This window comes from Penicillium maclennaniae (genome assembly GCF_028827695.1).
Source record: "Penicillium maclennaniae strain IBT 15551 chromosome Unknown utg000008l:1.0-3552695.0:1.0-3555053.0, whole genome shotgun sequence".
Taxonomy (NCBI): domain Eukaryota; kingdom Fungi; phylum Ascomycota; class Eurotiomycetes; order Eurotiales; family Aspergillaceae; genus Penicillium; species Penicillium maclennaniae.
Window position 1 is genome coordinate 3221771 of NW_026623220.1, and position 22623 is coordinate 3244393.

General features: G+C 50.0%; 7 protein-coding genes across 7 annotated transcripts; 2 read left to right on the forward strand and 5 right to left on the reverse strand.

The window, feature by feature from the left end:
* Positions 1–199: 199 nt before the first annotated feature.
* N7477_010164 (sodium:solute symporter family protein) lies at positions 200–2883 on the forward strand (the record flags this gene model as incomplete). Its single annotated transcript, XM_056971825.1, has 11 exons — positions 200–423; positions 484–541; positions 593–779; positions 841–940; positions 992–1075; positions 1126–1312; positions 1365–1415; positions 1465–1635; positions 1687–2005; positions 2055–2578; positions 2644–2883. The coding sequence occupies 11 exons, from the start codon at positions 200–202 to the stop codon at positions 2881–2883; spliced, it is 2145 nt and encodes a 714-aa protein (XP_056818804.1).
* Positions 2884–3404: 521 nt separating this feature from the next.
* Positions 3405–4974, reverse strand: N7477_010165 (glycoside hydrolase family 18 protein; the record flags this gene model as incomplete). Its single annotated transcript, XM_056971826.1, has 7 exons — positions 3405–3512; positions 3567–3671; positions 3754–4103; positions 4155–4224; positions 4280–4339; positions 4393–4767; positions 4834–4974. The coding sequence occupies 7 exons, from the start codon at positions 4972–4974 to the stop codon at positions 3405–3407; spliced, it is 1209 nt and encodes a 402-aa protein (XP_056818805.1).
* A 1370-nt stretch (positions 4975–6344) lies between these two features.
* On the reverse strand, positions 6345–7951 carry N7477_010166 (uncharacterized protein; the record flags this gene model as incomplete). The annotated part of the gene is made up of 5 exons (XM_056971827.1): positions 6345–6761; positions 6814–7208; positions 7262–7453; positions 7508–7769; positions 7823–7951. The coding sequence occupies 5 exons, from the start codon at positions 7949–7951 to the stop codon at positions 6345–6347; spliced, it is 1395 nt and encodes a 464-aa protein (XP_056818806.1).
* Positions 7952–10625: 2674 nt separating this feature from the next.
* On the reverse strand, positions 10626–11662 carry N7477_010167 (short-chain dehydrogenases/reductase; the record flags this gene model as incomplete). Its single annotated transcript, XM_056971828.1, has 2 exons — positions 10626–11197; positions 11308–11662. The coding sequence occupies 2 exons, from the start codon at positions 11660–11662 to the stop codon at positions 10626–10628; spliced, it is 927 nt and encodes a 308-aa protein (XP_056818807.1).
* Positions 11663–12478: 816 nt separating this feature from the next.
* Positions 12479–13213, forward strand: N7477_010168 (uncharacterized protein; the record flags this gene model as incomplete). Its single annotated transcript, XM_056971829.1, has 1 exon — positions 12479–13213. The coding sequence occupies one exon, from the start codon at positions 12479–12481 to the stop codon at positions 13211–13213; it is 735 nt and encodes a 244-aa protein (XP_056818808.1).
* A 1973-nt stretch (positions 13214–15186) lies between these two features.
* N7477_010169 (arrestin (or S-antigen), N-terminal domain protein) lies at positions 15187–16782 on the reverse strand (the record flags this gene model as incomplete). The annotated part of the gene is made up of 3 exons (XM_056971830.1): positions 15187–15770; positions 15827–16522; positions 16578–16782. 3 exons carry the CDS (start codon positions 16780–16782, stop codon positions 15187–15189), a joined length of 1485 nt encoding a protein of 494 aa, XP_056818809.1.
* A 1604-nt stretch (positions 16783–18386) lies between these two features.
* N7477_010170 (DDB1/RSE1 family protein) lies at positions 18387–22397 on the reverse strand (the record flags this gene model as incomplete). Its single annotated transcript, XM_056971831.1, has 3 exons — positions 18387–19701; positions 19898–21971; positions 22154–22397. 3 exons carry the CDS (start codon positions 22395–22397, stop codon positions 18387–18389), a joined length of 3633 nt encoding a protein of 1210 aa, XP_056818810.1.
* Between the last annotated feature and the right edge of the window lie 226 nt (positions 22398–22623).

The following is a 22623-nucleotide window of genomic DNA, read 5'->3' on the forward strand; positions in this document are numbered from 1 at the left end:
ATGGAATCGAATATCGAAGATCTCGCACCCCCCTGTCCCTGGGGACCCTACTCCTCTACCATGGGACATATATATTTTCTGCGGCCCTAGTCTTTGGCTGAACTAGATAGCACATCTCAACTGTTGTCCTCTCTATTTGGATATTATCTGCTTTCTAAATCGACTCGGGTGGTGCATCACTACCCTTTCATTGCTCGAAATGTTAGATTTGCTCGCTCGCAATGGCATCTCGACGGTCCAGCCGCCCTTGTCGCAGGCAGTTGGCTATATCGTTATCGTTGTTATCGGCCTCATTATTGCTTTGGGTACTATCCACCACTTTGTTTTTGTTTCAGCACCGATGGCTAAGGAAATGACAGTGATGATGATTATCACCAAGGTTCTCAAGACGACCACCGGCGAGGATAACGAAAAGACTGAAATGTATCATAATGATTGTTTCTCCTTCATTTATACCTTGGAATCCATTAACATATGCAACAGGTTCATGACGGCCAATCGCACCGTTCGAACCGGTCTGACCTCTTCGGCAGTCATCTCTGTGTGTTCATCTTTCCTTATATCCGGCCAGTCGTGCTTATAGACGATCTAGTCATGGCTGTGGACCACTGCTCTTCTGGGTTCCTCATTCGTCGGCTATAGCTACGGCGTCGCCGGTCCATTTTGGTTCGCTGCAGGGTGCAGCCCAATGATCGTGTTCTTCGCCTTGCTGGGTATCTCTTGCAAGCGAAAGATCCCCGGAGCGCATACCTCATTGGAGGTGGTCCGTGTTCGTTATGGTATGTCTTTGCACTCCAGAGAGATCCTCTATATCCGTTAAGCAGTCATCTTGGTTGACAGGTCGTACTGCTCATATTGTATTCATGATCCTCTGCCTGATCAATAACATCTTCGCGTGCGCCAACATGCTTCTCGGCGCTGCGGCTGTCATCACTGCTGTGTAAGATTTCTCATTCCGTTCCGCCGTTGGAAAATTTAATAACTTTTCCAGCTCTGGCATGCATATCATCGCTGCAACCTTTCTGCTGCCTGTCGGGGTCACAGTCTATACCTTCGTCGGAGGTATCAAGGCAACGTGTGCTCATGCTTTCCCACATCTTTACTTTTTGACTAACACAGCTAAAGCTTCCTTACGGATTACTTCCATACTGCGATCATTATGATCATCGCATGCTACTTCTCAATCAAGGCATTCTCCAGTGACCAGGTCGGCTCCATCGGTAACTTGTTCGAGCTAGTTCAAGCTGCGGCCCAGCGCCACCCGGTCGCAGGAAACCAGGATGGGACTTATTTGACCATGAAGTCCAAGGGGGTGAGTGTATATCTATTAAATTCAATGCAGAAGATACTGACAACTTTCTAAGGCAATTCTCTTCGGTATCTTGCACATTTGCTCAAACTTCGGTCTTGTCATTGTTCGCACTACTGCTTCTACGCTTTTGAAACAAGTCTAACCCTTCCTAGATGGATACTAGTTACTTCATCAAGGCTTTCTCGGCCTCTCCGCGCTCCGTCGTCCCCGGATATACGATCGGAGGTATTCTTTACTTCGCTATTCCATGGGCCCTGGGAACGATCATGAGCTCCGTCGCCTTGGGCCTGGAGAACCAACCCACTTTTCCAACCTACCCTCGAGTGAGAGAACCACTATTCCCAGTTGAGAGCTAGTTGCTGATATGATTTCAGCGCATGACTTGGTCGGAGGTTAGTAACGGGCTTGTGCTTCCTTACGCTGCCCAGACGATAGCAGGTAAGGGTGGTGCAGCCGCCATCCTGCTCATTACTTTCATGTCTTGTACATCTACGCTCTCTGCACAAGTCATCGCCGTCAGTTCGATCCTAAGTTTCGATGTGTACCGCGAATATTTCAAGAAGCTCGCTTCCGACCGTGAATTGATCCGCGCTAGTCATTTTGGCGTTGTCTTCTTCGCGGCTTTCTCGGCCGGGTTCAGTACTATGCTGCACTATGTTGGGGTTGACCTCGGCTGGACCTTGTATATGCTCGGTATATCTGAAGCTGCGCTAATTGAAGTGTTTATCTAACGGGTTGACAGGAATCGTGACATGTCCCGGTATTTTCCCCATGGTGTTTACTATTCTATGGAAGCGGCAGAGCAAGGCGGCGGCTATCATCTCCCCAATCCTCGGCTTCGGAACAGGACTCGGTGTCTGGCTAGGCACGGCATATCACTTTGATGGAGCGGTCTCGGTTGCTTCTACGGGTGAAGTGTTGCCTTGTGTCTATGGTACGGTGGCATCTTGCTTCTCACCGGTTATCTACTCGGTAGTCATCACACTCATCCGGCCCCAGAACTACGACTGGGCCGATTTCAAGAAAGAGAATCTCGCGCTTGAGAAGCTAGAGAGTAACCTAACCACCGCAAACCATCACCATGATGAATCCTGTCGAGAGGGATTCATCGCCGAGGATGGCGGTGTACGAAGCTCTGCCTTTGAAACGCAGGAGTTGACGAGATGGGGCCGTATTGCAGCAGGCTGGTCTATCGCAACATTTTTGGGTCACTGGGTACTTTGGCCACTGCCGATGTACGGCTCTGGTTATGTCTTTGGGAAAAAGGTCAGTCTGATTTGTCGTAGGCCAGATCTGGTAGATTTAAGAACCATTGCTGACGAGTATGAAAGTTTTACATCGCCTGGGTCGTGGTTGGCATCATCTGGCTATGGGGTACCATGCTCATCACGATCTTCTATCCGATTATCGATGGCGGCATGCAGCAGATGCTAGAGGTCTACCGTGGATTGACAGGCAAGTCCACTGACCACGGACCAGAGAAAGGAGACACGAGCATGTCTCCATCGTCGCGGTCAGGAGGTTCTGTTGATGGCGTGCCCCATTCGAAGGTGCTAAAGAGTGAGAACTAAGCATACAGAAAATTGTTCTTTTGTGGAAAGAGGCATTACATAAGATGATCGTGATGTGAACAATAATAATACGTTGCTTTTTCCGAAGGTTCCGAGTCAATTGTCATAGATTCACTCCCTGAACTGTAAATCACAAAGATGAGAATCATTTAATACGGCTTAAGAAGTCAAAATAAGGAACTCTGCTCATAGTGATGATGTGCCTAGGCTGATGCATGTCTTCCGACGACAGATTCGACATTGAGTCTTAAGCCAAAGGTGATCTGGGTCCCTACAAGCTGAATCACTTCTAGCCCTTGCACGTAATCGTTACAATAGATAGGCAAAGTTACAATAGAAGTCAAAGATTAACTGGCATTGAGTAAGCAAATGAAAGACAATTCGTCATAACAACTCTTCCTATGTAAATATCCACTGATAGAAAAAGATTTGCAATTTAGAAGCGAAAAGAAAAATATGTCCGGTGATCAGCTATTCACAGCGAGATTCAGGATCATCATGATCACGACGATCACATTCTTCTAACCGGAAGGAAAACCGGCCTTCAGGTTATCGTACTCCGAGGCAGGGTAACTGAGCTGGTTCTGATTCTGGAGTAAAGCACCCGTTCCTCCGAATGAGGTCACAAGCTAAATTCCATCGTCAGGGTATTGTCAAGCGGTGTCAAAGCGGTAGTAACTTACAGTTGAGATCAGGCTGTCAGAACCAGTCTTATCACTGCTACTCTCCCACCACATTCCACCTCCAAGACCCCTGGACTGAATGTACTGCGCCTTCTTCTGAGCGACCTGTGGGGTATCATAGCTGATCATGAGCCGTTGAGTGGAGTCGTAGCTATAGCTTGCAACTTCCTGGTCTCAGATAAGTGACCGTAGCACCAGCCTGCGGAAGAGCCTTGTAGTCCCAGACGCCGTCCTCCCAGCTTCCGCTTCCAACGCCAGTGAAGCTCTTGCCGGGGCCGTCGGTCCCGACAAAGGAACGTCCGTAAAGCGGCATTCCCAGGACGATTTTGTCTGCGGGCACGCCGTTGGCAATGTAGTAGTTGATAGCTTGGTCCGTGTTAAATGGGGTGCTCGCTGGGTTGGAGGTCGACGCGTAAACATTTGCATCATGGCCCGAGACAGTGTCCCAGCTTCCCGCGTAGTCATAGGCCATCAGGTTCCAGAAGTCAAGGTACTGGTCCATCTGAGCGAGTTGAAGCATCTGATAATTACTAGGACCTTTTTTAAAATGGTTAGCAAAGGTAGGAGGCATTCTTGAATTGATCTTACCCGCTGGGCTAGCAACCGTGATAAGGAAGTGATAACCACTTGCGTTGGCTGCACTGTAGGCGTCAAGCGCCTGGCCCATGTTAGCGCAACGTAGACTTGTATTGTATGGCGTGGGGACTGCTTACCGAACGCAATGTCTTGAGTGTATTGACGAAGTCTGTAGCCTGGCTGCTGTCGGTCGGGTACTAGTTGAATGTCAATAACGAATCTTTGCATATTGAATTAACAAGCTAATTACCTCCCAATCAATGTCAATCCCGTCGAGACCAAGATTCTGTACCAGGGCCACGGCAGACGAAACAAAAGTCTGTCTTCCCGCCTCGGTGCTCAAGGGACTAGCAATATTGCTCGAATAGGTCCAGCCTCCGACAGACATGAGAACCTTCAAGTTTCGGTTCTTTTGCTTGAGTAAGAATAGTTGTTTGATGCAGCCATAAACATTGGTGCCGACATCGTTCCAAGAGTCGGTGGGATAGTGTTTATCAGTATCGGCATAGGTGTCTGACAGATAGATCTCGCCAGTGTCCGGGTGTACATTGGCGAACGCATATAGAACATGAGTCAACTCGTCGTAGGGAAGGTTTTGGGGCTGGTAGTTTCGACCGTAGATAGCCTGCAGGAGGATTGCCCAGTCAGTGATTTGCTCGATCCGTCAAGGTGTGCAGGGATGATGACTGACCCAGTTGACAAAGTACGCGACAGAGCGGTATCCAGAGCCTGCACGAGCTTCAAGCTCAGTGTGGTTGGATCCGAGAGGATGAGCGGCGATGGCATTGGTGAGCCATCCCAGGCCTAGGATAACAGGAAGGACAAGATGCATGATCAAAGGTCGGGTGGTGCCGAGGGGATGAAAATCGAGCCAACGATTCCAAGGGTGAGTTGTTGATGGGGAAGAAGTTAGAGAGTAGTGAGATAGAAGAGGTCCTAGAGGGGGGCATTTATACTGTAGGCCACACGAGGGAGATAGAGAGAGCGAATATCTCTCATTCTTTGTGTCCGGATCTCATCGAATCTCTCAGATGCCCGCAATTCCTAATCTCTTGATTCTGACGTGACTGTGACCGTAAACACCTCCGACTCCTGATCAAGAGAGATATTTTGATCCCACTTTCCGAATCCAGTCAACAAGCAACCCCATACTCTCGGAGGGTACAGCGCCTGCTTTTGCACATGGTCAACGTGGGAGGTTGTAGTCATTCGTATGAGGAATGAACGCCACATTCTTCCAGGAACGAGAGGACCATTCGGAGCTGCCAAACACGTTTCGCCATCTCCGGGGTGAGAACATTCTTCATGCAACCGTCAAGCATGAAAACAACGTGCTCGGGGGTCTTTGCGCCTCTCAGGTCTATACCGAGGTGATGCCCCAATCGGCGCCACACATACCGAAGGAAAGGTGACATTGTCATCTGCTTTGCAAGTGATCGTGCTCTGCAGATCCCTTGGCAGATCTCTTGGAAGGTAACTGAAAGCTATCTCTGACCAAACTACGGCAAATTAGCCTCTCTATAGGCGCCTCGGGTGGGCGTCGCAGTCACGTCCTGGGGAGAGTTAATTGTAGTAGTAGCGGGAATGTAACTTGAAGAACATTCATATCACCCAAGCGAAGGCTTGCCTGTTTGAAGCTAGCTCAATCTTCCTCTGACAATATATATGGGGGAAGGTAGACAGGGATCGTCAAACCAGAGCGAATTAGAGTACAATCAGGGTCTTCGGCAGGTGCCGCTCTGCAGGAACGCATCACCCGCGCGATAAGCCATCCCAAAATGTAACATCTTGGGATCCCATGGTTTTTCCATGCGACCGGGCCATGTGCCATACCACCCAACGCGGAGTCCGTTCCAGATTCTGTGTGACAAGATCGAAGGGGGGGTGACTCGGTGATCGAGTAGCTGAAGGGCCAGCCCGCGGGTTCTGTCGGAGGGGAGTGTCCTACACGAGAAACCGGGTATTGGAGAACGTTATGCGAGACGCGAGATCTGATCGTCTAGAATCTGGAGAGAAGAAAACAAGGTGAAACCTGCATTGCTTGGCGCGGTCCGCATTACAACAGAGCCCCTGGGGCAGGGGTGTTACGTGCAGCGAAGCTTGGTGTGACGGGAAATGTCCAAGATTTACAGTAACTACAGAAATCCAAGTGAAAAGCAAAAACAGTCCTGAGACGTGGGATATCCTGATATTTACTTCAGTCTACGAGCTGTTGTCGGCGCACGGCCAAGCAGCTGATCCGCCCGACGCTTTGTAACTGTCGATAATTGTGACAATGGACCCGTACGTACCTCCGACCATCAGAAATGTGCCAGCAAATATGATGAAGACACACCAAGCGACCATGAGCATCCACATCGTCGTTCGGTGGTTTTTGCCCTTGCGCCAGTTATCGTACAGCCACATGCCGGCCATCGGTTGGAAGCACATAGGCGTACCAAGCAAGGCGCCAACGAGTGAGACAAGGTCCCCGAAGACAGGAATCGCGCTGGCAATGATATAGGCGACGATGGTCGTGCTGAATGTACATGCAATCCACACGCTCCAGTGGGTAACGGTGTTTGCTACCAGATGCCGCGAGCCGTGGAGGAGGCGAACAAAGACGTACTTGGCTGTGATCTGCAAGTTATCAATATGCGACTACACAAGACATAGGTTGAGCAGGACTTACGTGGACAAAGAGCAAGGTGCTCACAATCAAACCAGGAAGCGCGAAGCCATAGCTCACGATTTTCACGGTCGGACCAGCCGAACCGAGGGCAGGAGAGGAGACATAAGATCCACAATAATAATAGATCACGATGCCAATTGCGAGGTAGAAGACCGTCACCAGCGACTGGCAGAGGACCAAGGCCCGGTTATAGTGGGAGGGGTCCCGCATCTCAGATGCGATGGAGAAGAAGGCCGGGGTGCCGGCGTAGGCGAAGACGATTGTTGTGACCGCGGTGATAGCCTCGGTGAATGTGGCATCGCTCTTCACAATTTTGTAATCGGAGACCCATATGGCATCTATTGGCGCAGCAGCGGGACGGTCTTGGACACCGACGGCGATGGTCACGATCAGAACTACAGGGCGGTTAGATCGGACTCCCGGTGTAGAGAGAAGGAGTAATAATCACTCGAAGTCAGAATGCAGAAGAGACCAATCCACGCAAGCCACGAGATGCGTCCTAATGTCCGGATACTGCCAAACAGGAATGCGACGATGGCGGCAATGGCGACATAGACGGCGGTGCAAGTGGCGTGGGAGGAGACGGCGTTGAGACCGATGGAGATACCCAGCATACCCGAGCCGGCGACAAAGACCCACCCTGTGACTCGTCAGTTCAATGGTATCAAGGGCTTGAAGGGGGAAGGTTACTCACAAAGGATAAAGGCACCTCCCAGGACGATTCGACCGAGCTTGCCACAAAGAAGCTCACCGACATCGTCAATGCCATAGACTTCACGATGCCTCAGCTTGAAGACACCGACAATGTAGTCTGACCATGTCGTGATGGCAGCAATGGCACAGAGAACAATCACGCCGGGAACCACCCCTAGGGCATCGAAGGCTGTGGGGATTGATAGGACTCCGAGACCAATTTGGGTTTTCATCATCAGTACCGCCGTGCCCAGACATCCTACCTAAAGGTTTGTGAGCACGAAGGACTTTTCAGGCCATGGAAAAGAGCACGTACATTTCGATAGTTTGGGCCATCACCTCTGATATCACCAAAGACGGCATCATGAGAGCCTTCCTCGACCTGGCCAACATTCGAAGGCGCTGGCGTTAATGACTCTTCTTTTTTCTTTTCTATCGACATCATGGCAGGGTAAAGCAAAACAAATTGAGGGTGACATGATGGATCTGGGGACAATTTCTAAAGTCTCTCCGGGACCTGTTAGGGCCGGATACCAAGCCCGATGTGTCTTAGGTGTCGGTGGCGTGCGTCAGGGGCACAGGGAGGTGGAATGGAACTCTGGGACTCTGGAACACTGGAACACTGTCACGTATCTGGTATCTTGTGGCTACTTTTAAGCTCCCAAAAAACATTCCCCACTAAGATAAGGGACACAGACGATGGTTATCTTTCGATCTGATATTTCTGTTTCGGCCCTATAACCCTCTGGCTTGATCTCTATTTTTGCCTTCCTCATATCTTCCAAAGCTTTCTCCTCGTCCAAATAAGGAGCAGGTTCACTCTCCCCGGATTTCAGAGTCCTACCGAAGACTATTCCCCCGCAATTGAACCGCCAAAGAACCAGAAAACCCGCTTTTTAAAGTGTGGAGGCGCGCGAATTACATTGGTCCACCTCTCAAAAGCCGCAAAGCCTCGGGACAAGCTCCACTTCATACGACTTCCCCTACTTTACACGAATTTGGTCTGAGAGGGTGATCCACCATTCTTCCTCTCGTCCTTACAATTCCTCACTGGTTTCACGCTTATCGGACACCTTTCCATGTGTAAAACTGCCTAGTCTGCTGCTTGGTGATACCTGCTTTAGGAAGGCGATCTGCTAGTTGATTTGCTTTCCGACAACGCGTGAATGACGTTCTGGCCGTGACGTATCTCCAAGCAACGATGTCCCCTTATCTTCCCCCTTAACAAGGGGGCCTCCCGGCGCGCCTTCCGACTCCGCCAAACTTCGCATTGAGGGTGAACCGTCGACCTTGCGCACTGCGCGACGTGCGGCACTTAGTGATGTACGCCATTTTGAACCAATGCACATAGTGGCTGTGCCTGACGATGCATGGTGAATCTTCGGGGATCCTCTGAGCCGACGCTTTCACGACATCGTGACTAATTTTTGAATGTCCGTGTTGCCCCAAAGCTCCAGCCAACTGCTCTGGGCCTTGGGTGTTGGGTTGTGGGGTACCCGGGGTTCTTTCCTGAAACAGGAATAATAAAATAGCCAAGATCCTTCAAACCAAATACGGGGATCGCGAGGATTTGGAACCAATTGCCAATGGACTCACCTATCGCGGTGCCAATGCCTGCAGCATCTGCAATGGTTCTACTGCCGAGAAAGAGCATACGGGCCCAGTGGACAGGGCGCCCCATAGACACGGGGTAGATCCGATCGCAATTGACACACAGCAGTCTGTCCGACGCCTCCCGGACAATCATGCAAGATATCGTGTATAGATGCCAGATGAGGCCGTACAAGCCAGCGGACCTGATTGTAAACGACGCAAGTGTGGGACCACTGAAACGTTGAACAAATTCCACGGCCTACGGCGTGTGAGTGACAATTACGCGTCCCTCTTCGCTACCAAAGATCGAATGCCCTTTCGGCAAGTCTTCCCGGGGTAAGATCTTTTCAACACCGGATAAGATGTGCCACGACCACGCTGGTTGCCTTGCTGATGATGGCTTCAAGGGGCAGTGAAAAGCCTTACTCTCTCCCTTGCTCGTGCTCAGGTCACGATATAGTGGAGAGTCTAGACCGATTATCACAGAATCATGGGTAACTCTCCGAGTCGGTGTTTAAGTTGTGTAAGTAAAAGATCTGAGGCTGGGAGCGTGGCCGAATAGACCGTAAGTCTCGTAGGTTGTGGCGCTGAAAAGCCTTGTTCCTTCCAACCTTAAAACGAGGGCTCTCCTCTAGTGAGTCAATGTTTCCAATCCATATATCCCGACCGTGTAAGAATAACCAAGCGTTCCCGGGCAGATGTATGACCCCCAATGCTATTCGATAGGAATCAACTGCCATTCCCCAGAGCCTTTCCGTAATCTGCCAGTATCAATTGATCTTATCAATTTTCGTCTCAGATCGCAGATTCTGTGTCCATGATCATTCTGATTATTATCTAAAGTCTTTCTATGCTATCTGACTCGACCCTTTTCCATGTTGGAACAGCTTCCACTCCTGTAGAGACATGCCACTATGCAGCCAATTTGCAGCTATCTGGGCACCGACCAGCCAGATTGATTGACATTTATTCTAAACCTACCAATCCGACAACCCGCATGGAAAGTCAGCAGGTTTCGTTGACCTCTGACCCTTGCTGTACTCGTACGTACTCCTAGGGTTGCACGGGGCTGAAGGGTGTCATTACACCCCCGCAAGCCCCTCGCATGAATAGGAAGCACTGCCATTTTCAAAAAAAAAAAGAAATACCCGACAAAATGTGAGAATTTGGTCTTCGCATCCAGGGATCTCTTGCTTTGAGTGCTTGTTTCTATCGCCGAGCGGTCGAAAGAGTAGTCAGGGTCCGTTAGCTTGATGCAAATTCCCCAAACAGCTGGAGTTTCCGGAACAAGACCGCACAACCTCTATATCGCACGAGCCGTTCGCCAATCTTAACAAACTTTGACTGCTACTGGTTGTGAACACCAAGCGTGGTAGTGTATTAATCCATTTAGAAGAACACTAAACGATCAAGCCACCATAATTAAAACATCCCAGTCTTGATACATAAACTCTCTGACCTCTCGACCTTTGCAGTCCACCTTGTGCTTTTGGAGATTCCTCGTCGCCGAAATTGGAATATAATCTCTATGCAAGAATTCGAGTGAAGGTATCCTGCGTATGCTTCCAAACAATCTCAGGGAATCCCTTGTCTCGGAGTTGAGTCATCAGAGATTGATTAGTTACGTCCTTGCCATCGTAGTTGAGGACATAGGCACCCTGGCCGGAGTTCTTGGGGGGGAAGTTAGGTGAAGTCGATAGCCATATCTGCCATTCACCACTCTCCTGAGCTGAAATCGAGATAGGCTTCGTTAAGAATCCAAAGATTGTACCCGCCACAGATCCCATACTGTTTTTCATGAGCGGTGTAGCCACAATGCCCGGGAAAACGTGAAGGAAGCTGACGGACGGGTGTTGCGACGCGAGAACCTCAAAAGCTAGCGAGGTCATAGATGCCGGGTAGCCATTACTGGCGGAAAGGGAGAATTTCTTCCTTAGGTCCAAGTTGTCTTCCTCAATCATAGTTTCTTTACCACCTGCCAGAATACTAACCACGCGGGGACATTTTGTGGCTTCGAGGGCAGGCAGTAGGTTCTCGACGAATCTCATGCGAGAGTAGTATCGTAGCATGTGGTTGACATCGATCCCAGCAGGCGTCTCTGCGTTTTGGTAGAAATATTAGCCATAATATTCCGTAGGTATGAGATGTCCTTCGGCTTGTGAGATCGCTTCTTCTTCTTCTTCTTCTTCTTCTTCTTCTTCTTCTTACCATTTTTGCTAAATGCAAGGGCTCCAGCAGAGAGAAACAAGAGGTCTAGACCTTCAAAGCAGGTTCTCAGTTCCTCGCAAGCTTCGTCCACGTTGCGAAGGTTGGAAATGTCGACAGCCTTGAATCCATAAGAACCATTCGGGTTGGCCTTTTTCATCGCTTCGACGACTTGGGCGCCCGCAGCCTCATTGCGACCGACAATGTAAACAGTAGGTTTCTTAACCGCGCCGGCTAATTCGATGGCAGTGTGTTTCCCGATGCCACTGGTACCTCCGACGAAGACGGCCACTGTTTCCGGGCGTGCGGACTTTAGAGTCGCATTCCATTCACGAACTTGTGTCAGAGTCTGAGCCATCCTGGCTATTCAATGATGACTTTGTCTGAATCAAAAGCTTATGTGACGGGAGAAAGTTGGAAGAACGTCTTCACTTAAAGATCAAGAAAGTGGTGGCTCTGCTGCTATCCGCGTCTAGAGCATAATTAGTTAGCGTCTACTGTCTTCCAGGGACCTCAATGGTTACCAGATCCTTCCATTCATTGGTTGACGTGACTAGCGTGCGGAATTCCGCACTTATCGGAACTAGTAGGGTAGTGGAGACTCAGAACTGTTTATAAAGAAAGGATTATTAGTCAGCATATAACGCCCATTGTCGACGTAATTCACGAGCTGGCCACCGCTTGACGCAGACGTGCGACCGTAGTATCCTGGAGTGTGGGCATATTGCGAGTCTGAATCTCTAGGTTCGAGTTTATGTGGCTGCAAATCAGGGTGACATGGAAAATGGAAACTGAGATCTAGTTATCTATGGAGAAGCAGCGCTACCCGAAGCTGCGAACAATTGACTTCGAGTGTCCAAGCGGTATGAGTCGTGAGACGATAATTAGTCGCAGAAAGCTATGAAATTATTCGAATGGCCAGCGAGGATATAGCTAGACCTCAGCTTTGATACGTGTTTGCAGGTCCGAATCCCGAGATGTAGTCGGGGCCAATTCCATAGTTCAATGAGCTGGAAGTGGCCAGGATCTGTACATTCATTACAAGTTCATGCTCATAATCTAGCAGGGATCTTTTGAGCAATGACAAAATGACAAGTGAGGTATGATTGAATCATCGTGTAATGCTTGTTCAAAGATTATCCCTTCAAAGTAAAACTGTTTAGTCATCGCAAGAATGGCCAAAACTCACACTTCTTTTGTCACTGTGAAGACGCAAGAATACATGTTAATGCCCACGTCTTCCACACTTCTACCCCCCAAGCCCCAACCTCCTCAAGACTTTTGTGTTGTCATACTCATTGCTCATCTGTCCGCCTCTCCTGAAATCGTCATGGTAAAAACGAGCAGCAAGGGAAGATCCCAGAAGAAAATGTCAGCTACTCGCCATGCGCTATCACTTTGTGAACTTGTGGCTGAGATACTCTCCTACTTTCCTTTGAAAGTCGCGCGTCGCGGTCATTATTCGAGTCTCCCCAGTCTGCACAAGCCCCAGGCCGCACTGGCTCAATACGGACTTGTCAATAGGATCTGGTTCAGACAAGCTATGTTTCATCTCTGGAAGCACATTGGCGGCGATGAGAAGCAGCTCCGTTTCATTTTCCGAGGAATTGACCTCCACTGCAGGCAGTTGTACGCTAACTTTGTGGAGACTTGCTGGGTGAGACTAGTTTGCACTTCTCGAGAAGCTCAGGAAGTCTTCGAAGACTTGACTTTTCACAACCTTCACACTTTGATCATCCCCCTTACTTCTTTCGGCATGCAACCCGCTCGCCGATTCCTCCCCAAGATGAATGCGCCAAGGCTGGACACGGTGGAACTTTATATACCTTATGGTGTTGAAGTGATTTTTGACACCCAGAAGACCAAGCCTTGTTTTCCAACTGATCTCCAGGTTCGTGCAGCTCCTTGATTGGCCGTGAAAGGAGCGCCCTATGATCTGACATGGTCTCAAAGTATTTTTTTGGGGCTCAAAGTGGTCAGATTCTCTCCTGGGGTAACAGTCACAGAATGCGTGCTCGAGCTATTTGCTAGGTGCCTGCCAGGTGTCCGAATTTATACTACTCTGGGTGCTAGGTTCTGATGTGGATCGGCGCCAGGTAGTTGGGGTAGCTCTTATCGAGGCTTTGCATCATTCTTCCACCGCACATAGACGGAACATCATGCTTTTATTTCAGGGACTGGTGGTAATGAAACTATTCTTTGACTTACATGTAGTCGTCACCTGGAAGAGCTGCCTACAAGGCCATTCCCACGACTCCCAGCTTATTTTGATTCCTCATGGACTTCTTGAGGAGTAGCTTGGTACTCTCCTCATGATCAAGCATGGTTGTAAGTCTAAGATTGTCTGAAGATTTTCTGGTGATATTCTGGTAATCGTTCAGAGATATTCTGGGGATCATCTAATATTTTGAAAGGATGAGGCTGTACTCTTCTCGGCTGCTATACCGTAGGGATTCAAGTTCGATCATTGCTCTTTTGCCCTTGACTCTTGGTTCAATTGATGATCTGGTAGGAGCATAAGAAACTTGTTCCATTCCGTCAAAGCCATGAATCACTTTGGTTCAGTATTAAGTAGCTGTTTCCTTAGCTAATGCGATTTAACGTATTCCTAAGTTGGGGAAGTTACCTTTAGAAGTGAAATTATAAAACACGAGATTTTCTCTTTCCAAAACGTCACTTCATCCCGATTTCATGTTCATTACCGCATTTTCAGTTTTGTCCCCTTCTCACCAAAGACAGATTTCCGTGCCTTCTCCAATACACACATCCTGCAAATCACCATGCCAAAAAGAAAACGAGGAATTGTCTTCCTCCCAGCCACTCCGCGGGCTACAGTCCCGCCAGAGATCCTAGGAATGATCTTTTCATCACCTGATCGGCTCCAGAGTTCCCTGTTGGAGACGCAGGCCCATTCAAAGTGACCGGAAAATGAGGACCACTGTACCCGCCATATTCTTATGTCTCTTTGTGAACTCGATCTGGTTCCATGAAGCCGTGCGCCTGCTCTGGCAACATCCCACGGCTGGTAACAAACCCCCGCTCGCTCGCTGCTTTCAAAATATCTCTCAATCACGCAAACAATTCTACGCTAACTTCGTCAGGAATTCTAACCTGATCGACCATACACCTGAGGTTTTCCCATTCAGCAATGCGAGGAAATACATCGATGCTCTGTTTCGGGTTGTCTTTCCTGCAGCTTCGTGCACTTGACGTGATCTTCCAGATTGAAAGCGGGGGAAGGAATATTCCCTGTATTCATGCCCCGACGGTCACGTTGTTGTCTGTTTTTTTTTTCGCTTGTATGGCCTCTCGTTGGGTTACCAAGCTTGGTGTAAATCAGAGCAATGGATTGTCTAGTCTTTGGTTTGGCTCATCGAGGTACCATGCACTTCCCTATTATTGAAGACTCCGATACTAATCGAGATTCCACTTTAGAATCGTTTTCCGGCTGTGAAATGGATTGTCTTTGAAAGTCAAACGGCGCCCTCGCGAATTACGAAAAGGGTCGCTTTGGCGTTGCCCAAAGTACAGGTGACAACAGGAATGCCAGAAAACAAATGCTGCAACAGGGGATCACCATGTGACAGATCTGAAAGAATGAGAAACACGAGGGATGCCTTTCAACGTGCATCGTGGACTGCATCGTCGGGCTTCAACTTGGTCACCTGATTATTTGTTCCATAGTTCAGAGGTTTAATAAGTACCACAATTTGCCATAACGCGCTTAGTTAAGTTGAAGACGTATTCTAAAAACATGATTCTGCGCTCCAAAAAGAAAAGAAAGAAAAGGGTATATTCAATCAAGGCTCGAGATCAATATCAAAAACAACGCAACTTTTGTGCACATGCTATGCATGACGGGGGTATTATCAAGTAAAAGAATCAAGCTAAAGACAGAAATATGCACTTGCTGTTCATACAGCAGGGACGGGGGATTGTAGGAATGGTCTCCGAGTACTCGGGCGGTGCTAGGCTTAGGTCGATGACTGCCTCGGTGGTGGGAGGGCTCACGATACGGGGCTGGAAGAATGCATTCACTTCATCTTGAGTGACGATCACGCCCTCGATGGTAGACTTGAGGGTATCGTATTTTGGCTGGGTGGTGATTTGGATCGGCAGACGTAGGTAGATTGTTGGGGTCAAGACATTGGTGCCAGGAGTGTGATATGTGAGGGAGAGGTCGAGGGAATATGTGCGAGATATCAGGCATGAGTGGAAGGTCGGCACGAAGGTTTTGTTTATGGGAAGTGTGATGGGGATCACAACTGATGCGGTATAATAGGTCTCTCCGAGGAATTCGGAAGACGGGCTGATTGACTGCTCCGAAAAGGTCGAGGTGGTCGAGGAGGTTGAGTTCAATGAGTCGCGGCGATCAGTGCCGGAGAAAATCGAGTGTTTCTGCCATTGGGCGGAGGCAACACACATTTTGATAAGGGGACGGTCTCGGTGAACAGGGTCTGTCCGACCTGGGAGACGGGTGTTATGACAGACTGGCAGGGGTAGTCCTCCCATGGGGTGGCACTGTAGAAAGTGCTCACCTTGATTCTACTGACCATGGAGCCGAGGCGCGGCGGTTGCTCGTTTCCCACGGGGTCAAATCGAAGCTGAACGGTAGCCACCGTGCTCACGGTATCGCGAGATTCACAACTCGGAGGTGACAGTTGAATGGGCTTTGGCTGCGCAGATGAGGCTACCAATCGACCTAGCTTTCCACGCAGGAACCCACGCTTCACGCTCTTCTCCTTCCGAGCACAGAAGTATGGGTGATCGACCGTGTTGATGGGGGCCTCCTCCTCGACCATGGGAATGATGCGAACCTTCTTCGCAAAATTGGCCAATGCTTTGATCTGACGATGATCGGCTGTGGACCTCTTATTGACTGCAGCACGAATGATATAGGAGATCTGGCTCATATCTGGGGCCATATCATCAAGCAGAGTCTTTCCGTTCCCAGCCAGCATGGGATCTCCCAAAGTCGGCGGCAACATGGTGTGAGATCGGTGGACTTGGTGGTTGTACTTGGAATGGGTGCACACTTGTGGAAGCAAATGCTCGGGGACAACAAATGTAAAGGGGAAACTGTATTTACGACCTGCTTCGAAAACTCGTGGGGTTGGGTAGTCTGTTTCATCAACAGGTTGGCGGAGCTTGAGGAACATCTGCTGGGATCCTGTGCGGCCCGGACATGCGGCACGCTCTACCATGGTGTGCGAGGTACCTATCACAGGATTAGATGCGACATGAGCAAAAGACAATGGCGGGATTCTTCATACCTTGTAGGACAATTTCCACTTCGTCGAAACGCGTCTCCTGATCGACAGCGATGGTAACGGTTCCCTCGATTTGGTCCCCTGTTGTATAAGAGTTGACCAGGCCCGGGATCTGATCTCGCAGGGTGATTTCGATCTTGGGCTGCGATCGCCTGGTGAAGACATCCAGGGTCTCAGAGCCCTTGCTGATCACGGAGGTCGCAACCATCGTATCGCACTCTTGGGCAAGAGGAATCACAATACAAAGAGGCAAAGAGTGAATGAAACAATCAATCTGGAGTATGGGATCAATCCTGGAAATCAGGAATTCCGAGTGATTTAAAGCACACAAAAAAATGGGATGTAGAAAGTGGAGCCGTGGACAACCGCAGACCAGGTTCAGGAGGGGCCCCCGTCTTATAGTCCCTAGCTTTGGTGACTGCAGATTGTGGATGTCAACGTGGACGGTGTATGTGCATGGGAATGGGAATGGGAATGCGAATGAGCTTGATGAATCCTCTGATTGTTAATCGTGAGTCACGTCCGCGTCGAATAACCATTAGGGGAAGTGGCCTGGCGCCCATCGTCTGCAGTTGCAGTTAAAGGTTAAAGCGACAAGCGGAAGCCTCCTCCATCACGCCCTTGGCTTGACATTCTTGGGAATCCGATCCTAGTCCTATTACTATTCTTATGCCTTATCTAAATTCTAGGCTGATGTCGTGCTACTGTACAATCAATAGATATTCATTCCAATGCTTTTTGAGTGCACGATTGGGACTCCTTGACCGATGTATATGCCCTTGCAACGAGCTTCTCGCAAGCGACTTTTCGAGTCAGGATACAAGCTTGAAGGTGGGGCTAGGGGTGGAGTGCGCCTTACGCCGACATTTGCACGCCCTTCGACAGTCTCCACTGGGAACAAAGTCACAAAGTCAACATTCCCCGACGCCCGCTCGTCATCAGGGCCAATCACTGGCCCAACGCCATGACCCGGGGGAAAAGTTCAGAGCACGGGACATGAGGAACGGTTCCGCGTATCTGAGGATGACTCGCGTGGGTTTGCCCTATGTCGTGCGGGTTTTGCACTCAAATTTGGAGGACCGTCAAAACATCACACCATGGCGACCCTGGGCTTTTCCCGAGGAGAACTGCGACGATGGTAGCCCGGTTTTCGGACGCTCCAGAATTTTCCGTCCGTAACCGAGGCTGGTGTCTATCCCGAGTGGATGCTCCTCGGACTACACGGGATCAGGGCGGCTATGCGTTCACACACACGGCCTCAATCTCGGTGGACTTTCGGTTGGCCGGCGCATAGATCGGTCTCGATTTCCGATCGCTCTGGGGATCTACATCAGCTCCCAATGATACTTTACATAATACAAGGGAAAAGCGGAGATTTCGGGCTCAATGTATTTACACAAATGCATTTCGTTTCATCAGCTATACAACTAAGTAGGCTTACGGGATGTCCCGACAGATAAATTACGGTGTATATCCGTGGTGCAAAGCGGATAAAACCGTACTCAAAAAACGTCGACGCGTGGTGACCACGCTTCTTCTTGTCTCGTACAGGCCACTCGTCGTAACGAGCGGGCTGCATCCAGCTCAAGATTAGCCGAGTGAAGCGGCAGACCGAGCGAGGCAAGAGACCTTCTCCGAAGAGATGTCTAGAAGGCAACGGAAATGGAAAGGGGAAATGATAATAGGAGGCGCAAGCCATGATCAAAGAATGCGGTCAATGCCGCCGGAGTGGTATCGATTAACAGGTACTAGGTATCTGAAGCCCAGAGCACAAACGCCGTCATCAGAAATCCACTTTACCCCAGAAATTCATTAGTACGCCACCCGAGTTCGCATGTCAGAGATCTTGCGTTCGATCTCGCGGACGGAGCGATCCAGCTCCGCCGCAATCATCATCTTCGTATCGTTGGGCAGCAAGAAATACATCTCGCAAAGGTCGCCATCAATGACGCCCTTGGATGGTGCATAGTAACCACGGTAGATCAGGTGGTCTCGACCAGCCAGAGGGGGCTGCTGCGCGGCGAGCTGCATCTCCAAGCTTTGGAAGAAGTCAACGTCCTCGCGGCTGGCGAACGGCACAAACATGCCAATTGTGCCTTGGAAGCCAGTCCACACAACAATATCACGACCACCAGCCACCAATTGAGCTTTGTGGATACTGGTCGGGATATCTTGCGTGTAGTAGTGAACCATCAACTCGAGGCGGTTGGGAGTGCCCTGAAGGTAGCCTCGCTCGTGAATCAGATGGGCACCGGATCCATCCTCGTCGGCCTCTTCGGAGACCTTCGTCGGGCATCGCATCATCCAGAGGTTACCGAACTTGTCACCACCGGCAGTGGTCTCATAATCAACCATAGCCGTCGAGGTCGTCCAGCGAGCAATGGAGTCATCCACAAAGGGAATCAAGATGTTCTCCTGGTACTTGTAGACAACATAAGTCACACTCTCGCGGACATCGCTAACCACAATTCGGCTGCCTTGCGTCTGCAGTCCCACAATAGTCTTGGGAACGACAGGGGCTTGGCACTTGCGAAGAAGCTGCTTCATACCGAGGTCGTACAGACGAAGAATGGAGCCGACACCGGCAAGAACCTTGCCTTGGAAGGCGAGGAGGGCAAGCGGTGGCTCCTCAACCTTGGTCTTATGGATGAACTCCAGCTCGCGCCCATCCTCCTGGAATCGGTAAATATGAATGAAGCCGCCAGCATGAGATGGTGGCAAGGAGACCATGTCCTTGGCGGTGCCGACCACCAAAAAGGTTTCGCCGTCTTGGCTAGCGAACGGTACGGCAGCAATACTGACCGCTGCTTCGTTTTCCTCCAAATCCAGTGTAAATACGACTGACTTGGAAGAGATAGGATCCACAATCTGGATGCAAGAGGCCCAATGACCAGTGCCACGAGGGTACCCGAATTCTTCGGGTGGCAGCACCGCTGAATCGCCATTGGCATGCGACTTTGAATCCTGAATCAGACTCTCCCGCGTAGCAGGAGACAATACATTATTGTCCGATTCAATGACGTAGAAGAGCGGTTGCTCAGGGTGTTGAACAAAGCGACGCGGTGTGTAAGCAAGAGGAATAGATTCTTGAAGCATGTTGTTGTCGAGTTTTTCGATAGAGAAGATCCTAGTAGTTGTCAGTGGCAGGGTTCCAACGCAGCGTCCAAATGCAAAGGGTGGCAAGTGAATGATCTCAGTAGGAACAATTGGAAAATATTAAAAAAGTTTGTCCTCATAAATTATTTCGGGCCCTTATTTTCATCATATGATCATGGAGGGAGTGGGATGGGGTATCAATGCAATACTGGAATGATAGAACATACCTGAGGTTACGGCCTTGGATACCGATCATACCCTCGACACATTGCTCACTGGAGAAATTCCAACCCCACTCGAGGGGCGAATAATCCAGCGGAGTAAGCATAAAGCCCTTGGTTTGTGTGTCGGAATATCCAAGCCATGAGCGGGAACTAAGAGCCAGAACGGCTGTTTGGCCCTTGACAGAGACCTGGGACAATTTGACGGGCTTTGCACCCAAGAAGCGTGTCCGTGTATCAGACAGCTCGCCAGTGACTTCGTCCAGGACTGTGCGAAGGTACACACCGGAATAAAGACCGATATGCAGATAAAGTGTGGTGCCACCAGAGCTTGAATCGGCCATGGCCATGATGTTCAATGAAGAGGGAGCAGAAGTCAAGGCTTGAACCGACTTGTTCTCTAGAGTTGAATCTGGATCAAGGCTGAGGATACGGACAGTGGAATCATCACAGCCGACAGCCAGGAAAGAGCTGCGCATGCGCCCCTCGGGAACCTGGCCCAGACTGAGAGAGGTGACGGTACCAGACATTTGCCGTCTCTCGTCATACTCGGCTAAGGTGCCATCCGTATCCATTTCAAAGTACACGATTTCACCAGAGCTGAGGGCTACGGCCACTTGGCGCTCGTTTGTAGCAGCGGCCACGATGGAACGATGCTGGGGCGCGGGCCATTCGTTAACTCGACCACCCGAAAGGAGATGGCGAATACCCCGTGGATGCACTTGGATCAAAGAATCCTCGCCAAGCTGTTGCACAGCCAGCGTGGGTGCAGTAGAGAGAAACCCGGTATCGCTGACTTCCTCCACGATCTCACCTATACTCAAAACCAGGGTGCCGTTGGCGAAGGAAAGGACAATGTAAGCGTCATATTCATCGTTGCGCGTCAGCTTCGTTGTCCAGACAGCGGAAGGCGCAGTTTGAAGTTGCGACTCAACGATCTCGGAAACCTCCAAGCCATGCTTGAGGGTTCGGAAGGTGCTGCGGGCGCCAGTGCCACAAACTGAGTAGATTTGAGGGGCGTCTTCCTCTGTGAGATTGGCAATTTTGCTGTCAATCAATGGATTGAGAGAGCTCAAAACCTCCATGAGGTTGAGATTCTCGGCTGGGCGAGGGCGGAAGAAGATGGGCTCGTAGGGAACGGATGGGTCGGCAGAATAATTGTCGCTTGAAAATTCAGTCTCCACATCGTCGTCACCAAGCTTCTCAAATTGGTAGAAGTGGTGATTGCCCGATTCGCTAGCAACATAAAGGAAACCACTTTTGAGAATTAAAAGATTTGATGCAACGGGGACGGTGTCGAAATATTTGATCTTAAGACTTTGGACTTCTCCAGTCAACTGACCATTATCATCTTCGACCATGTCAAGCGTGAGCTTGAACATGTCACCGTCATCGGTTTGGAGAAGGAAGAAAAATGCGCCTCGCATCTTATGCATTACTCCGGAGACGATGGTCCGCTTCCGCTCCGGATTCTCAGTGGGTCCACTTCGCCGGGGGATGGGCACACGAAACGCGTCCTGATTGGAGTGTCGATATGTAACACTGTCCTCGGCACAAACCAAAACACCGCTGGGGCCGTCTGCACCGCCAGGGACTTGAAACAGCATGTTTGCAGTGCGGTCGACGGGGTCAGACCACTTGCGGACCACATGATTAAGTCCAAGATCAAGCTCGTAATAGACCAGAACCTTCTCGATTTCTGCATAAGCTTGTCCGGTGGGGTCTTGATCGGCCTCAGAGTAATCCACCTCAAGGGCAGCAAAGACAGGGTTCTCATAGCCCACATCCAATGATATCATGGCAAACACAAGCGTCTGGGCCTTGTGTGCCTCCAAGGGTGACGAGATGGTCAGTTCCGCCTGGGAATTTCGATTAAGAACATAGACCAGCTTGTTCTTCTCCACAGACGCAATCAAGCACGCACGTCCCTTGGGGTCCACGGCAAGGTACTGCCCGGGAACTACCCTGCGAACACCAGACTTGCCAAATGTTTCCAGATGGATCCGGTTGAAACGGTTCTGCGACGGCACGTACTCGATAATGGTGATACGACCCGAATCGGAACCGATAATAATGTAATCTGGATATTCATGTCTCAGCATGGTTCGTAAACTTGTGTTCACAGCGTCAACATTGCTGGCCGGGGCAGGTCCCGCCCTCAAGGGGCCGGCTCGGAAAACCAGGACCGTGCTACCCGAAAAGCTTGAAGAATCACTAAGTTGAACTCGTAAATGCAAACACGGATTAAAGAAAGACACATACCTTTGTTACTTCCAGCAAGCCTGAAAGCTGCTAGCGAGCGGATGATGCCGAAGACATCCTGTGTGAAGATTGGCGTCACCTTTCCCTGAGTCGGGTCCGGACGGTGGATGGTAAGCTTGGAACCGGACGCAGTGACGATCTGCTGCTCCTTGGTCCCAGCAAACTGACCCAAGATGGCCTGAGTGATCGCAGTCGGAGGCTGAATCGTCAGGGAATACATGAACATGTGCGAGGTGGTAGCCATGGTGGGCAGCTAGTTCGCGGGTTTCCCACCCAAAAAAACGCTGAAAGACGTGAGTTTTACAAGCAATTGCAATCTAGGCAATGATGATCACATCAATCCCATTGCTGCTGGATGGAGTCAGTGGAAATGAACGACTCCTCCTGAAAATTGGCCACAACCGGTGGTGGGAAACAAGAGAATGAGCTTGCGGGAAGGGAAAGATGCAGAGATGCAAAATTGCGGTGCG